At 32.3% G+C, this 16,756-nt stretch overlaps 1 protein-coding gene across 4 annotated transcripts in view; it reads right to left on the bottom strand.

Annotated features, from left to right (window-relative positions):
* ITCH (itchy E3 ubiquitin protein ligase) overlaps positions 1 to 16,756 on the bottom strand; it is a 148,491-nt gene that overhangs the window by 6,827 nt on the left and 124,908 nt on the right. For all 4 annotated transcript variants that reach the window (XM_023506927.2, XM_031953881.1, XM_031953879.1 and 1 more), the window contains 10 exons: positions 15,490 to 15,618; positions 14,773 to 14,845; positions 12,913 to 12,984; positions 11,235 to 11,323; positions 8,858 to 9,017; positions 8,039 to 8,172; positions 7,558 to 7,698; positions 5,267 to 5,387; positions 1,993 to 2,097; positions 757 to 853 (listed from right to left, as the gene is read on the bottom strand). In XM_023506927.2, the coding sequence (XP_023362695.1) occupies positions 757 to 853; positions 1,993 to 2,097; positions 5,267 to 5,387; positions 7,558 to 7,698; positions 8,039 to 8,172; positions 8,858 to 9,017; positions 11,235 to 11,323; positions 12,913 to 12,984; positions 14,773 to 14,845; positions 15,490 to 15,618 (1,121 nt within the window). The remainder of the gene's footprint in view (positions 1 to 756; positions 854 to 1,992; positions 2,098 to 5,266; positions 5,388 to 7,557; positions 7,699 to 8,038; positions 8,173 to 8,857; positions 9,018 to 11,234; positions 11,324 to 12,912; positions 12,985 to 14,772; positions 14,846 to 15,489; positions 15,619 to 16,756) is intronic.

Below are 16,756 nucleotides of genomic sequence, written 5' to 3'. Positions count from 1 at the left end.
AAAGGGATCTACCCTCCTTTTTATTACAATTAGTAATGAATTGTTTTGTAGATGTGTCACCAATAGAGGATTTGGAAACTTTGTTATGTTAAAACAAAATGTATTATTTTTTTTTAAACAAAGTAGCACAATGATAGGAAAAAACCAAGCTCCCCATCTCACTTTCCTCTCCAGCTTCTGCCAAGGTTACTGCCATGCACTTACTCTACCCTCAAAGCCTTAAGGATGCCACTGATGCCTCCTCTATCTTTCTTCTCAATTTTATACTGACTTCTTTGTTATATCACTGCTTGTATTCTTTTATTTCCCTACTGACTTCTTTCACTAGCAGCACCTAGCATAAAAGCACAATGTTAAGCTAACAGACGCTTATCGTTTTTAATTGGATTAAATAATTTTCTTAGAGATTAGGGCTGTGTTTGTCCTTAATATTGTTTTCAGTAGTCAATTTTCAGTGGGTTATCACATTATCCATTGATATGAAATACAGGGTTTAATATCTATAATGAAAAAAATGTGATGGTTCAAAATCATAAGAGAACATGCATAGAAAGGATGACTTTATGTAAACCCAAGTTAATCAAAATTACCTAAGATAATTACTGCTTTATATTTGATTTGGTTGATTCGGACAAGTTAGTATAAATACATATACATATATACCTATGCCTATATCTCTCTTGCTTTAAAAAAAAAAAAAAAAAAAAAAAAAAGCTGCTTGCTTTACTGGTATCTGTATAGGAAGTATTTCCATACCCATGAGATCAGCAAATCCCCCAACCGGCAACCTGCATGTTCCAGTAACAAACTGCAACAGTCTCATTCTCTTTTCATTGTCAATTTCTTTCACAAACTGTTAAAAAGGAGAAAAGCACTTTTAAATATGGATTGATTATGATTATGATTATACTGAAGCAATAAACAATAATTATATCAAATACATAAAAATCGCAACATAAAATGTAAAAATTATCCTGAAAAATATTTCAACACTGCCAGTAAAATGACTGATCACTTTCCTACCTTGCCCATGTCTGTTATAAAACATAATTATCAGGCATAAGATGTATGATTTGATTATTCTTATTCTCAATATTCTCAGCTATGAGATGTTTCAGGAACTATTTTTAGGTTGCACAGAAGTTCCCTTAGCCAAAGAAATGTTCAAGGACAGTTTAGATGACCCCTCATTAAGATGATGTAGAGAGGATTCCCACTTCAAGTATGGAATAAGGTCCCTTTCAACTGCTGCATTTTGACACTGAAAAGCTGTGCTAGAATGTGATTCTCTACTACATTAGGGTCAAATGACTTAGGCAAAGTGCTTCTGAGAATTTAATATCTCACCCCTCTCCTCTAATTCTCATACAGGAGAATTGCAGAAAAAAGGACAGAGAAATACCTGATTCACTATAGATTTTGATTTATAAAAGAATTGTTTAGAGAATCCTGATCCAGAAGAATTTATTCTACTGTCACATTCTTCCCTATAGCAGAGGGTGGTATATTTGGGATGCCTACAGATGGCTGCTCAAACATACAACAGATAAGCTGGTTGGCAGATACTTTGTCTCCTCCTTCTATCTATCTACTATTTAACTACTATCCATTATTGATAATCTTAATAGGGAGCTACTCATTTGAAAATTAATCTTGTATAATTTGTAACTCGATTTTCTTTTAACTCAGCCAAATAACTCTCAAAAAAATTTACATATTTCCTTTATCAAAGAAATTATTTATCATATTTACATTAAAGAAGTTTCATTGATCTTTTGAAAAGAAAATTCAAACACACGCACAAATTTATTTTTTGGAAAAAGTATTCTTGTTTCAAAATCCAAAGTCCTATTTTTGTTTTACCATTTCTTTTATACAAAAACTCCAAAACTTTTACAAACTTTGTTATTAATGAAGTTTTTATAATGTAGCATTTTCTAATAGATTATAAAAAGGTTGACAAAAATAAAAGTGAAGAAATCAGCTACAAACCTGCCAAAACCACATGATTTGTTTGCTTGTTCTAGTATAATGTCGGTAGATGGCATGTCTTTGCCAGTCATTTAAATCAATCTCTTGCATTCCACACAAAAGTACCTTTGGTGACAAAAAACACATGATTTATTTGAGGATTTTTAGATGGTTATAATCATATATAATCATATTTGACCAAGCCCCACCAATAAATGTCTTTTTAAAAAAATGACTAGCTCAACATGATAGCTTAATACTGTTTAAGAACTATTAGTTTTCAAAGCACCAAAACTACTCAGAAGGATTTTAAAGTCATACACCAAAAACTATTATCTACCTGTTCACTGGATATGGTGTGGGGGGAGAGGAGTATCCACAAAAGAAAAAGTCATTCACTGCAGAATTTATACTAAAACAACTTTTACTTTAGGACCTAGTCCAGTATTAATAATTAAAGTAAACATTTATTAAGGAACATTCCACAATATCAAATGCTACAAAAGGGACACAAAGTAAGAGAAGTGAGAAAACACTAGATTGGGTTAAGGTAGATAGGAGAAAGAGAAGTGGATATTAAAAATGGAAATAGAAGAATAGTAGTGTTGGGGAACTTTTATTATCCAGACATCTACAAGAGCTTTCTCTGCCTAAAAAAGAGAAGCTAATAACATTTTGTCTTGCATTTAATAATAGTTTCATTTTTCAAATGTCAACAAGGAGAAATTCTAGTCTGGCTCTGATACTCACTAACAGGAAGGACATAGTTGTTGAGATGGAAATGATGGAAGTGACCATGCCTTCTCAGCCATTCCTGGGCATAATCTGATGGATCTTAAATTTGGGCAAAGTATATAACATAAAGTGCTCAGAGGACGGATACTATTACTAAAATTCTACAAGGAAAAAAATTAGCTTCAAGAGAATGAAGATCCTCAAGAATGAAATTCTGAAGAACCAAAGGAAAATAATAATTCCATAGAGAGGAAAAAACAAAATTTATTTCAAAACAATATCAGGGATGCAGAGAGAATTCACCAAACAACTTGAATTTCAAAAGAAATGAACAGAAGATAGAAGAAAGTGCAGGTCACAGAGGATAAATCAAACTGCATGAAATAGTTCAGTAAAAATGGTCAGGAGTGCTAAAACTCAGAATGAGGACTACACAACAATGGAATCTTTTAAGCAATACTGTGAGAAAAAGGAGGGACAACCTTTGCTTACAACGGATGGGTTGGTAACAGAGAACATCAGAGAAAATGCCAAGATAATCAAGTTTTATTTTGCTTCTGTTTTTTTTTTTTTTTTTGCTTAAAAGAATGACCTCTAGACTAGAAATGGCAAAACAAAAATGACTGATATAGAACTATGTTCCAAGATAAATAAGAAAATGCTAAGAAAGGACCTAGTTTTACTAGACATATTCAAGTCTCTTGGCCTAGATGAATGACACCCTCAGGTACTGAAAGACTTGGCAGCTGAAATGGCTATACTTGCATCAGTGATACATGAAGATGTCAAAGAAAATGAGAGAGGTATACAGAGATCAAAAAAATGTAAATGTCTCAATTTGTGCAAAAAGGGGGAGGAGAACAATCTATATACTATTCAGTAATGAATGCTGATTCCTGGAAAGACTCTAAAATGGATCAGTAAGATATGGCAGATAAACCTCTAAAAAGGGAAAGGGTGATCACAAAGAACTACCACAAGTACAGGAGATGTGCAACTCACTTTTATTTTTTTGGTCTCATTTTATTGCTAATGTTATCAAACTGAGAGATGAAGGTAATACTTTAGATATAGTTTATCTGTAGGTTAGCAAACTTTGATAAAACATTTCATTCTGTTTGTATGGAGATGATGGGGAAATGTTAACTGGATGAATAACCAATCAGTTGTGTTCAGAAGTAAATTAATGGCAACTCAAAGAGAACTATTTATAGTATGATCTTACAATGGCAGAAAATATCCAACAGAATACTCAAGGGATCTGTGCAGTTAACAAATTTTTCTACTACTTGGATAAAAGAAAAGATATAGTTTGCAGAAGATACAAAGCTGCTGTCAGAATCCCCAAAGATGTTAATAATATGCTAGAACACTAGGCTGAATCTAAATAAGCTAAAATTCAATACCACATTTTTATTTAGGTACAGAAATTCAACTTCACAAGTCCAAGACAAAAGAGGCAGAAAACAAGAGGTTAGAAAAAGATCTTTGGGTCCTAGTGGACTGTAACTTTATGGAAAACCAAAAGACCTAAGGCAATTTTGGGAAGCATTAAAATAGGCATAAATAATCCCTAGAACTAAGGGGCAAGTCACTATCTACTCTGTCCTTGTAAATCTTCATTCGAAATTCTGTTCAGTTAGGTCATAATTTAAGGTGGAGAATGTTTAAGAGGATGGTAACTAGGATAGTAAGTCTATGTTAAAATGAAATGTTAAAATGAACTAGGGATGTTTAGCTTGGAGTAGAGAATACTGAAGGTGGACATAGTAACTGTCTTCAAGGATCTGAAAGGGTGTCATATGAAGATGGGTAAGATTTAACTGTGTTTGGCCCTCAAAGGTAAAATGAAGAGCAATTGGGGGAATTCACAAAAAGTCAAGTTTAGAGTTGATGTTGAGGGAAATGTCCTAACCATTAGATCTATGCAAAATGAAATAGATATCTGGAGAGGAGATGTATGTCCCTCTCCTTGGAAGTGTTCAAGCAGAACTTATATTACTAATTGTCAGAGATGTTATGATTGAAATTGCTTTCAGTATATACTGGAATATAGGTCCCTTTCCTCTCTCAAATTCTGCCATTTTGTAACTTCTGAAAGTGCAGCATGAACAGGAAGTAAGATAACAAAGATATTAATTATAGCCAATCCAAGGGGGTGGCAAGTCACTCTATTAGTCAGTAAATCATGTATATGTCAAGCATTTTGCAAATCCCAAATTTTAAAGTGTCTCAAAACTTTAAAGTATCTCAAAAATTTTAAGCTTTTAAAATTTAAAAAACTGTACCAATATTTTAAGGACATCCTATGGAAATCAGAAAGAATTTATCTAATATATGGCATTTATTTTACAAGAGAGCTTCATATACATTGTCTCAATTCGATCCTCACAACAACTTTGAAAAGTAGACAGAACAAAAATCTGTTTTGAGATAAGCAAACCAAGATTCAGGTTGTCCAATTTTAGAGAAATAATTACAAATTTGAATTGTTGGCTTTTTAAAGTTCTAGGATCTATAATTCTTTATATATATTAAAAAAAAAAAAAATACTTTTCACCTCTAGTTCCTTAGCATCAAAGTATTGCAAGTACTGCTGGGGAAGAATTTCATTGAACCCTTCAAAGAAAGCTTGTGTCTGCTCTTCAACACCCCGAGATAATCTCCATTCAGCTACCATTCTGAAGAAAAGAAACAAACTATTGTGACTGAAATGCTTAGTGACATTCACCCACATACTTTTAAAGGACAAGACTAGAGAACAAAGCACTAAAGGGAAGAGAAAAGAAGAGGCAAAGTTCAATAAGTTGGAATTTGATTATTGGGAAAGTTTTAGAATCTTGAAGTGATAAGCAGTGAAACCTATTATTTAGCAAGATTCAAGTAGAATCAACATGATTTTATCTCAAAAGACCAAGTCAAAAAGAAATCAGAGGCATCTACTTCTAAAATAATGTAGAACATTAATTTTTATAGGGAGATTTTAAGGATATCTTTTTTTCTGAGGCAATTGGGGTTAACTTGGCCAGGGTCACACAGCTAGGAAGTGTTAAGTGTCTGAGGTCACATTTGAACTCAAGTCCTCCTGACTTTAAGGCTGGTGCACTACCCACTGTGCCACCTAGCTGCCCTGGATATCTTTTTTCTTTAAGAGGAAGGGGAAAAAATGACCAATTTTATTTTTAAACTAAATTGTTTTTCAATTAACAAAAACATACTTTCTCTCACTCCTACCTTTCCCTGCCCTCAAATGAAAAAATAAAATTAATCCTTATAACAAATATGTAGTCAAACAAAACAAATGACTGCGTTATATTATTTTTATATAGCTATATCTAATGAGTCAATCACTTCTCAGTCAGAGAAAAGTGGCATAATTCATTCATCATGTGTCCTCTGAATTTTGGTTGGTTGCTGTTAAGAATACGCAAAGCCGAGTGTCTTTACAAGATTGTTACTGTGTAGATAGTTCTCGTGGTTTTGTCACTTGCCTGAAAGTCGCTGTTTTTCTAAAACTATCTCCACCATTTCTCACAGCACAACAATTTATTATAAGTTGTCACCACACAAAAACTAAGAGACCATCACTTCAGCATTATATGAAACTTACTTGAAAGTATCTATGTAAATCATAATCATAAAATGGGCATTTCTGATCATATAAAACTGATGTGTCTGTCCCTTCACAAATAGTTGGAGAAAAATCTTTGCAAGTAATTTGTCTGATAAAGGTCTCATTTCTAAAATTTAAAAAATATTGATTAAAATTTTTTCTGAACAAAAACCATTACCTAAGAGAAAAATGATCCAAAGGTAGTTATTAAATGAAGAAATTAAAGCTATCATCAACAATACAATTTTAAATGGTAGTAAATCATTAACAAAAGAGAAATGAAAATTAAAACAATGTTGAAATTCAACTAACATTTATCAGTTTGACAAAAATAACAAAAAAAGAAAATAACAGGGTTAATGAGACTGTGGGGAAATAGGCACAATAATAAATTGACAAAAGATATAAATTGTTTTAAGCAGCCTGCAAAAGCAATTGGACAATGTTACTATTTATTAATTACTATTTTGTACTATAATAATATTATTATTAATATGAAATATTACTATAAAATATATACTACATGTTACTATTAAGCAGTTAAGTTACTAAATACCCAGAAATATCACTGCTGGTATATGAGGCTCCCTACTTTCCCATAACAAGGTATCAAATGGAAGAGGAACTTTGATCAATATGATGACTATCATTTGAAGTGATGTGCAATGAAACATGTTTTTTCCTCCTGACAGAAAGTTGACCAACTTAAGAAACAGAATGAGAAATATATTTTTGGACATATCCAATGGGGGAATTTGTTTTGTTCAACTTCCTACTTGTTACAAGAATTCTGAATATGGCATGTTTTTTCTTTTCTTTTAAATTCAGAGGGCTGGAAAAGAGAAAATAAATGCCTACTAATTGAAAAAAATTTTAATTTAATTTAAAAAAATTAAATCTATGTGTGGTTAACAAAAAAGCCCTCATTCAAAAATCAAACCAAAAACTCTTCAGTTTTAATAATTAAAAGATGTCAAAATGTCAAAGTCCATCCTAAATAAAAATTTTGATATAGTTCTGAAATTGTCAGATTTAGGTCTAAGTCTAGGATGGAGCAGACATGTTAAAAATCTTATCCAAGACCAAGTTTGATAAGCTGTTGTAATATGGTTAAGTCAAGTTTGCTGAATTAAAATTTCCCCAAAGACTTTGTGTATTCATCTTTTAGTTAATTTGATGAAGTCCCAAGAAAGAAACCAAGGTGAGAGGAAGAATATAAAGAATACATTTTCTCTTACCTAATGTATTCTTCTTTATTTTCTTCTGTTACCAGAATATTACTGCCATTGGGTTTCAATTCATGACTCTTAATTTCACCAAGAATTTCCTTATCAACTGAAAAGTACATCTCTAAACCACATTCTTCAATATTGTTTTCTCTGTTAAAAAATTAGTATAATATAAAAATCCATTATTTATTCCCTGAGCACTCAATTATGTTTTAGAGTAACTGCATTTCTAACTACTGATGATGAATAGTAATTAAATTAACATATAAAACACAAAAATTTAAAAATAATTATATTCTTAATCATTATATTTTTGTCCAAATCTACAGATCCTAAGTCACATTTCTGTCAAATTTATTGTAAAGTATAATAAAAGAAAGAAAGGTTCGTGTAAAGAAAGCTCACTCCTTTAACGATTTGGGTAGGAATTAGGACATGAACACATTAAGGCACCTGGAATGCATTTTCACAAAGTAAGAACGAAACTTACTTAACCCAGATGAGAGAATTGTAAAATTCTGGATCAATAGATTCTAAGTCCTTGAGTCCAACTGGTTTGTTCAAGATACGTTTATAGAATGGCAAAGAAAAACCTGTATCTATGAATTTTCCATGGAATAATGCCTGAAGAATAAGAAAAAGGAAAGATTTAATTCTTAAATTCCTAAAATATTAATTTAGCATTCAAAATGTTGAGTGAAATCATAATAATATTATATGAACCAGTGACTTCATGAATTACAATTGTCAAAGTATAGGGAAGCTAACTCAGAAAAAAACTTAACAAGGAGAGCTGTCCAACAGTGAAGTGGACTGTCATTAAAATAACTGGTGATAACAATTCTATGAAGTATGTAGTTGTCATTATTTTTAATTTACAAATTAAAAAAACAAGGTTTAGAGAAGTTGAATAATTTGCCCTAGTCACTTAAGTAAGAAATATCTTAACTGGGCCTCAAAACCAGTCTTCTGACTTTATTCCTTGATTTTAACCACACCACCAGGCTATAGTACCCTGTTTTCAAGTTTTTTTTTTCAAGTTCACTTTTCAAGCAGAGAGTAGAAAATCATTTTTTGAGAATGGTAGAATTGCAAAGCGGGTCCATGCTCTAAGAGTTTGAATATGTAAATTCAAATGTCCCTTCCAATTCAAAGATTTTGTGAATAACTATAAAATTTTGGAAAATCTGTTCTCAAGTTCTCTATTAGAAGTATGTGGTAATAATTTTATTGCTTTCTGGGAAATATTCAAATAAGAGAGTTAGAAAACATGCCCTGTAGATATGCTATGCTGTCAACTTGCACTTACCATGGCAATAAACCTGCCAATAAAACGGAAATATTTTAGATGATCTGGATTGATATAAGAAGCTGGGTTTATCTGCAAGCAGTAGTTATCCTTCCCTGCATATTCAAACAGGCAATACATTGGGTTCAACACTTCATGTGACAAAAGAAAGAACCATTCTCTGAAATTAAAAGAAAACATGGTAAAAACCTTGAAAATGGACCATTTACAAATCAAAATATAGTTCTATAACAAACTGCTTAAGTGGTGTTAGGTATTCTATGCACTCCCCCACGTTGACCTTACAGATTTCCAATGTGATTTCAATTATTTATGTATACATATGTGTGTATGTACAGACATAGCACCAAGGTTTTCCCAGTTTATTATTGCAAATTTATGTCTCTAAAAATAGTTAAAGCTCCTCATAGTTGAAGTGTGATCTGTGTAATCTTACTTTATGCCTATGAATATGGTCGTAATAAAAATTCTCCCTTATCCTCTACCAAGTTATTTTCTCTCTACTCAATCACCACCTCTTCTGTGACCCTAATGGTACTCTCTGTGATCACTTTTTCTTCTGTACTTTCACATTTTGGTTGTATATCTTTCCTTATGTAATTATTATGTTGTACTTTGTGTCATTACTTATGCATCTCTTTTAACATCCAGCTCTTCGAAGGAAGGAACCTACATTTTATTTATTACTTTATCTCTCAAACACCCAATAATAATGCTCACAGAAGACACTTGATAATGCTTGTTGAACAACAATAGTTTACAGACAGGCATATGAGTCTTACTAGCCTTAACTCATCCTTCGATTCCCAGCAAGACTCCTGGCAATTAACAAAATCTTATGCTCAGGTTCCTCTAAATCTAAGTCTGACCTTACTAACTCAGAAAAATATTTGTATGGTTAATACAGAACCCCAAATGCAAAGAGCAGTAAGAAGACAGAATACAGTATATATGAACAATAGAAGTGTAAAAATAAGTCAAGAAAGGCAGTTGAAGGCCAGAATTTACAGAACTTTCAATGCCATGCTGAGAGGTTTGCATTTTATCTAAGTAACAAGAAGTGACTAGAGATCCTTAAGCAGATAAGCAAAAGAGTCAAGCCTGAAATTCAGGAGACTGGAAGTAGGAATACCATTGAGAAAGCTACTGCAACAGTTGGGTGAGAAGTGATGAGGGCCTACATTAGGTGATGTCCATGAGAACAGAAAAGAGTGGATGGATGTAAGAGATGATATAGAGGCAGAATTAACAAAATTTAGCAAATGATTAAATATGAAGAGGAAAGAAAAGTGAAGAATTAAGAATAATTTTGAGGCTGAAGATCTGAGTAAATTAGAAAACACTGGTACCCTTCACAGGGACAGAAGAAATTCTGGAGAGGGAGGTTTGGGAGAGAAGACAACGAATAACATTTTGGACAAGTGAGTATGTGTAGAGGGCCACAGATAGTGGGGAACCCTGGGCAAGATATGAAATCCTTTAGAGTCCAGTAAAAGGAACCCTACTGACAGTGTCTGCTTCTGCTCTCCATCTCCCCTAAGGGTTCTTGGCCTTTCTGAGAAGTCGGAAGGTACTGACAACTTGTGTTGTAATTAAAGTAGTTACATCAAGTGGCAAGGAAACAACTGCACACAACAGCAAGTTGTTTATGTGGCCCTGCATGCACAGTATATATTAGTGCATGGACATGTTCTGTAGTTATGTAAGGGCATTAGGGTATATAAGGCTGAGAGAATATGGAATAAACAGACACCATGTTTGACCATCCTGTGAGTCCCACCTCTTCACTCCTCAGATCAAGGACTTGGGCTGCTACCAAAATCCTCCCGAGAGCTAGTCCGGACATTACAAGTATGACATACCAAAAAGAAAGTAATTGCTGCTATTACCCCACTGATAGTTGAGGAAACTGAAGTAAACTGGTTAAATGACTTAGCTAGAGTCACATAGCTAATAAGAATCTGAGTAGCTTGACCTCAGGCATTCCTGGTCCGATTTAGTGTTCTGTGCACTGTGGCGCCACCTAGTGGCCAAGAGAGGCAAGAAGCCAACCAGGAGAAGGCAATGACACAAGAGGGACAGAAGAGGCTATGGAGGGTAGGGACTTTTGAAGAAAAGGGCACATGACTTAACAAGAGAGCAATAGTAGCATCAAGAAAGCAGTTTTTGGTTGAGTTTAGAATGAATCAAGCAGTTTTTAATCTAAAACTTCCTGTACACCTTTGATCAGACATCAATAACGTAAAAAAAAAAAAAAAAAAAGCAGAGAATACAAGAATTTTCCCAAATCAAAGATGGAAGAAAATCCTAACATGAAAAATATATTGATTCCATTGTAGGACAAAAACTAAATTCTAAGTGATGAGATTATCACTACCTTGCCACACCTCCATAATCTAAACCTTCTTCTCCTGGAAAAATTACCCACAAACGTCTTCGGAGATCCTGGGGATTGAAACTCATTATCTAGGAAAAAAGGAATAATTTGTTATTAAAAACCTTTTAAAAACATTCTTTAAATATCATTATTATTTAGGAGATATACCTTCTTTCTAAATCCTACTGACTTTAAAGATAGACAAGCAGTGAAAGATAATCAGTTCCACAGCCACAGACTGAACCCCTGAAACTAAATCATTTTATATATGTGGGCCCAAAGCCTTAGTGTATAGATACTTTCTTTCATTAGAACTATATCAGAATTGCAAAAATAACCCTAATAATATATATCTTATCTAGGATCAATGATTCTTCAATCAAGAAGTATAATATATTATAATTATATCACAACAGGCACAGTGTCAACCTTTGTGCTTTAGTTTTTACCCTATAATACATGGGTTACTACCACTCACTTCAAACTTGGTTTGTAAAGCACTAAAAATTCTTAAATGCAAATCAAATCTCATTTTCTCTTAGAACATGGTATATCATGAATTGAGATTAATATAGCTACAGCTTATGAAGTACTACAAACAGGAATTTTAGAATCAGAATATATTTTTTTAAAAAACAAATAAACTATTCCAAGATCCAGGCAGAGGAAAAAAATTTCATATACACACACACACAAATGTATATAGATCCACATCAAAGTCAAATAAGAAAAGTGTATGTTAAAAACAATCAGAAAAGCTATGAATTTAAGATGAAATAAAAACCGTTTTAGAGAAGGGCCAATAAGAGAAAGTTGAGAATTATGAGACATGTTATGCATCAAAAAGAGAATTAAGTCCAAGTATTCCCCACTAACATAACTATTATCTTAAAAAAAATTCACAAATATATTTTTCTCATAGTTTCTTTCAGTAGGCAGACAGAATATATAGTAACAAAATAAAACCTAATTTGTTCAAATCATCATTTAAACAGTTACCAAAAAGTTCTGATGTTAATTTTCATGCCAAATTTGCACCTTAAATGATAACCTGACAATAACTACTAGTTCCATCCTAAGAGTTTCTAAAAATACATATACCAGGGCAGCAGATGGTGCAGTGGATTGACCACCAGCCCTGAAGTCAGGAGGACCTGAGTTCAAATCTAGCCTCAAACACTTAATACTTCCTAGCTGTGTGACCCTAGTTAAGTCACTTAACCCCAATTGCCTCAGCAACAAACAAATAAATAAATAAATATGTGATAGATAAATAAATAAAATAAAAATATATATATCCAGATTTTATTATTTTTCTTTTATCCTCTGTTGGGTCTACTAATCTTCAAAGTTTCCAAGAATATTATTACAAATGAACTAGACAACAGATTATCCAAATTAAATCTAAGCTGAAAACAGAGGTAGGGAAAAATAAAATGTTGCTGTGCCTGAAGAGTTCACTAGATTTAAAGAAAATCTCTTGCTCCTTGGAAGGCCCAAGGTAAATCTATCAACTTGATAGATTTATGATAAAGAGCTGCTTCCATAAAGGTCCCTTCAATAACAAATCCATTGATCCTAATACAACTGCAGGGTTGAAATTTTGAGAGAAGGAAGGAGGAGCTGTTCTCCATGCATGAAACCAGTTCTCCAGGTATTTGGCAATGCATTGTAATACCTGCTGAAATGAATCTTCAAACAAAGTTTTTCTTGTCACTGTAATCTTGATGTGTTGTGGCATAGCCAGTTGCTGAAATATAAGTGATTCAAAAAAAGTTAATTATTGAAGAATGCAAACTTACTGTATGAATCTGAATTTATTTTTATCTTTTTTACATCCAAGTTTGTATTTAACAATATTAATGCCACTTCCTAGCTATGTGACCCTGGGCAAGTCATTTAACCCCAATTGCCTCATCAAAAAAAAAAAAAAAAAGAATATCAATGAGAATTAAAGTACACGTATAAGAAAGATAAGTAATTAACTTAAAAAGTTACAGATGATTTGACAAATTTTGTGTTTTAAATGCTATTTCAGATCATTTCTATTCCTAGCAGTTACTTTTTATTTGGTTAATTCTCCTCAGTCATAAGAATGTAATTGAGAACTGCTAATTTAAAATAGTGGTTTATCATTATAAAATGTTAACTATTCATCTTGTTTTTTAAAAAAATCATCAAATGAAATAAACAACAAATTTGATTCAAAAAACAAACCTCTTAATGCTAATTCATTTAAGTCAAACATTTTAGTAAAGAAATTAAGTTTAAATATAAAGTAATTGATCTACTTAACTACCTAAAAAATGGGTCTACAAAATCATTAAAAGTAAGCACATTATCATCCTGACGACCAGTTACAACCTAACCACCTTTGGAAAACTATTAATACTCAACTGTCAGTTTTGGATCAAAAGTCTAAACAAATGTCCTTTACCATCATCCTTAATGACTTGACTCTTCTGTGAATGTATGAAATCATGCATTCTCCCCAAACCTAATCAGGCCAAATTCTCTAGTAAAAGATATCTATAATTACATGAGGAAATATTGTACATATGTAGGAAGATATCATTCCCATCCTCATGAAGAAGTGGAGCTCTATTTCCATAATCTCTTTCCTTGGGGAAAAAAAAAAGTCAGCTCAAAATGAGTGATTTCTTCCCTTCTTTTAATTTTTTTCAGTTAGTTGTTTTGCATAATTATTATATTGTACAGAATGTATATTTGAAACTATTCTCTAATAAAAATGACTACCACTACATATAACAAATTGCTGAAATGTTCTAACTTACATAATAAAAACATGTTACCTATTAACATCATTTACAGTATGTTAATTTGTGTACTTCTCAACTTATTAATTATTACATAAATGTTACTGTTGAATAAAATTCAGTCTTGTCCCCTATTGAGGGCTTATTTTGTATCTCCAGCTAGACTTTTTGAATTCCACAATGAGTGATCTATATCTCAGATTTCTTTTGCCCCCAATAACATTAAGCAAAAATATATTATTAGAGTTCCATAAATACCTACTAATAGGCTGATACTGTGGGGAAGTTAAATTTTTAATTGATTAGAAGAGAATAGCACATTCAGTTCTGGTACTAGATTTCTTTAGACTCCTGACAATCATGTGAATCAATACTTGGCTCTAAACAAATAATGGCAAATAGGAAAAGGAGTAGATTAAAAATATATTTCGTAGGCCTTAAAATGCTAGTAATGATGATGAAAAATATTTCTGATGTTCTTAAGATCTAGGGGAATTAATTTTCAAAATGTTGACCTGGTAATGTAAAATGATGTTCATGTAATCATTCACTTATATCTTATCTTAGATACCATTTTGCCTTTTTAAGAAGGATAAAAAAGAATATCAAACGGGGATGATAAATATAAATCCATCAATCAAGAGGAAGGGAAAAGATTCAGCCAAACACTTTTTTCCCATTTTCCTATGTGCTTGTTATTATGTTAACTGCCTAATTATAGATAGTTTAAAAACAATTACAAAGAAACATTTGATACTGACCTGACACCAGAAACGGAAATAGTGAACTTTTGCCTTGAAATCCCTAACATAGGCTATTTGGGGTCCATTATCTCTGAGAACAGAAAGAAAAAGAATTGAGAACATAGCTTTCCTTTAGTATACCGGTTTACTCTGACACAATTGAAAGAAAACATTTTGTAGTTCCAAAAACTAACTGAAGTATATAGCTTAGTGTTCAAACTAGACATGTCAGACTAAGAAAACCACAAAATAATATCCCATGTGAAATTCAATTTCACCTAGAATCCATTCTTCTCAATAAGAGCTTTATGACTCTATTCCAAAAGCTTAGTTATATCCCAAAACATGACTACTTTTTGGCATGCAAAAGGTAGAAAACAATGAATAAGTTTAAAAAAATCAAGAGAATAGAAAAGACTAGAAATCAGAGAATTTGGATTCAATTGTTCATTAGTAGTGACATGATAGTGATTTCTAAAGAGCAACATGCAGTGCTTTGTCAGATGGTGGCCAATAGGTAAAGACTTTATGATACAGTATCCTATAAAAGTGAATAAAAATACTAAATATTTAGTAGAAACATAAATTTTAGAATGTAGTTTACCTAAAAAAAAAAAAAAAAAAAACTCCCATTCAAGAGTTGTGAAACAAAAAGTTAATAGAATAAAACTTTTTTATACTACAACATGTAATTCAAAGAGTTTAATGTTAATTTGCAAATTTCAGAATGCTTACAGAGCAGATTTTCCAGTTCGGGGATCTATATATGTTGTTGTTCTCCTATTATGATCCACAAAGTATGGAACCCCATCCACTGTGAATCTCATTTCCCAGCCTTCTGGTAAGGGTTTTTCATTTAATTGACTGAAAAATATGAAAATACAAAACCAGTTAGACAGCACTAATATGTATGGATTTCCAAGAGCAGAAACTAGAAACAAGGACAAACGTGAAGAAAAACCCTCTAGAATGTTGCCTTTAAGTTGAAGCATTCCTGTGACTGGCATCATTTATGTTATATGGAAGACTCCTCTGGTTAATACCAACAAACAAAATATTCAATAAATTCGAGCATTTGGACTTGTTCAAGTATGGTATATAATGAGTAAGAAATTATTTAACACTTTCTAGTAATGTTTTTTTGTTTTGCCATTAGATGTAAGAAAGAACATTTTGTTAATGCTGTCATTGTCAGGAGTGGTTTTTACATGGGCTAATATTATTCTCTCTGTTGCTCTGCACAGATCTTACTCCTAACTAGAATCTTCTATTATCTAATCCAATCCTATCTGAAATGGGAAAATTCTCTAACACATCACAAAGAAGAAGTCATCCAACTTTACCTTGAAGACTTCCAGTGATAAGGATAGAAGGCATTCTAGTTCCTTTTGACTATGAGGAAATTTTTCCTTTTATGGAGCTGACATTTGCCTTTCTCTAACTTTTCCAAAATTTCTGTCCTCCAGAGTCAAGCAAAATGAAGCTATTACAATGATTTCTATTTCACCTAACACATTTCCCTCCCCTCTTTCTTTGAAATCTTTTCTTCACCAAGCTAAATATCCGCAGTTCTTTTCATAAATCATTCAGCCTTAGACATCTATTTTATCAAATCTTTTCTTTGAGTTAGTGAGCCTGGGTTAAAGAGTAAGAATATATCAATGCAAATTGAGTACTCTTACTAGAGATACAATTCTAATATTAAATTAATCAACAAGAATTTATTAAGCACTTATATACAAAATACTGTGTTAAATGACAGGGGTATACAAAGAAAATGAAAAATTCCTACTGTCAAGGAGCTAATAGTTTAATGGGGGGCAGAGGGAGAGAGGAGGAGAATCAACACGCAAACAACTATGTACAAACAAGATATACCAATTACAAGTAAAGATATCTATTCCAAAGATAGAATTCCAAAAAATTCATTTTTGTAAGATTTTGAATTCCAAATTTTTTCTCTCTCCTTTCCCTTACCTCTCATCTTCTCCTCCCAAGACAG

This window comes from Sarcophilus harrisii, chromosome 2, assembly GCF_902635505.1.
Source record: "Sarcophilus harrisii chromosome 2, mSarHar1.11, whole genome shotgun sequence".
Lineage (NCBI taxonomy): Eukaryota > Metazoa > Chordata > Mammalia > Dasyuromorphia > Dasyuridae > Sarcophilus > Sarcophilus harrisii.
The sequence above is the reverse complement of the archived record's forward strand: the minus strand, read 5'-3'. Positions and strand labels throughout refer to the sequence as shown.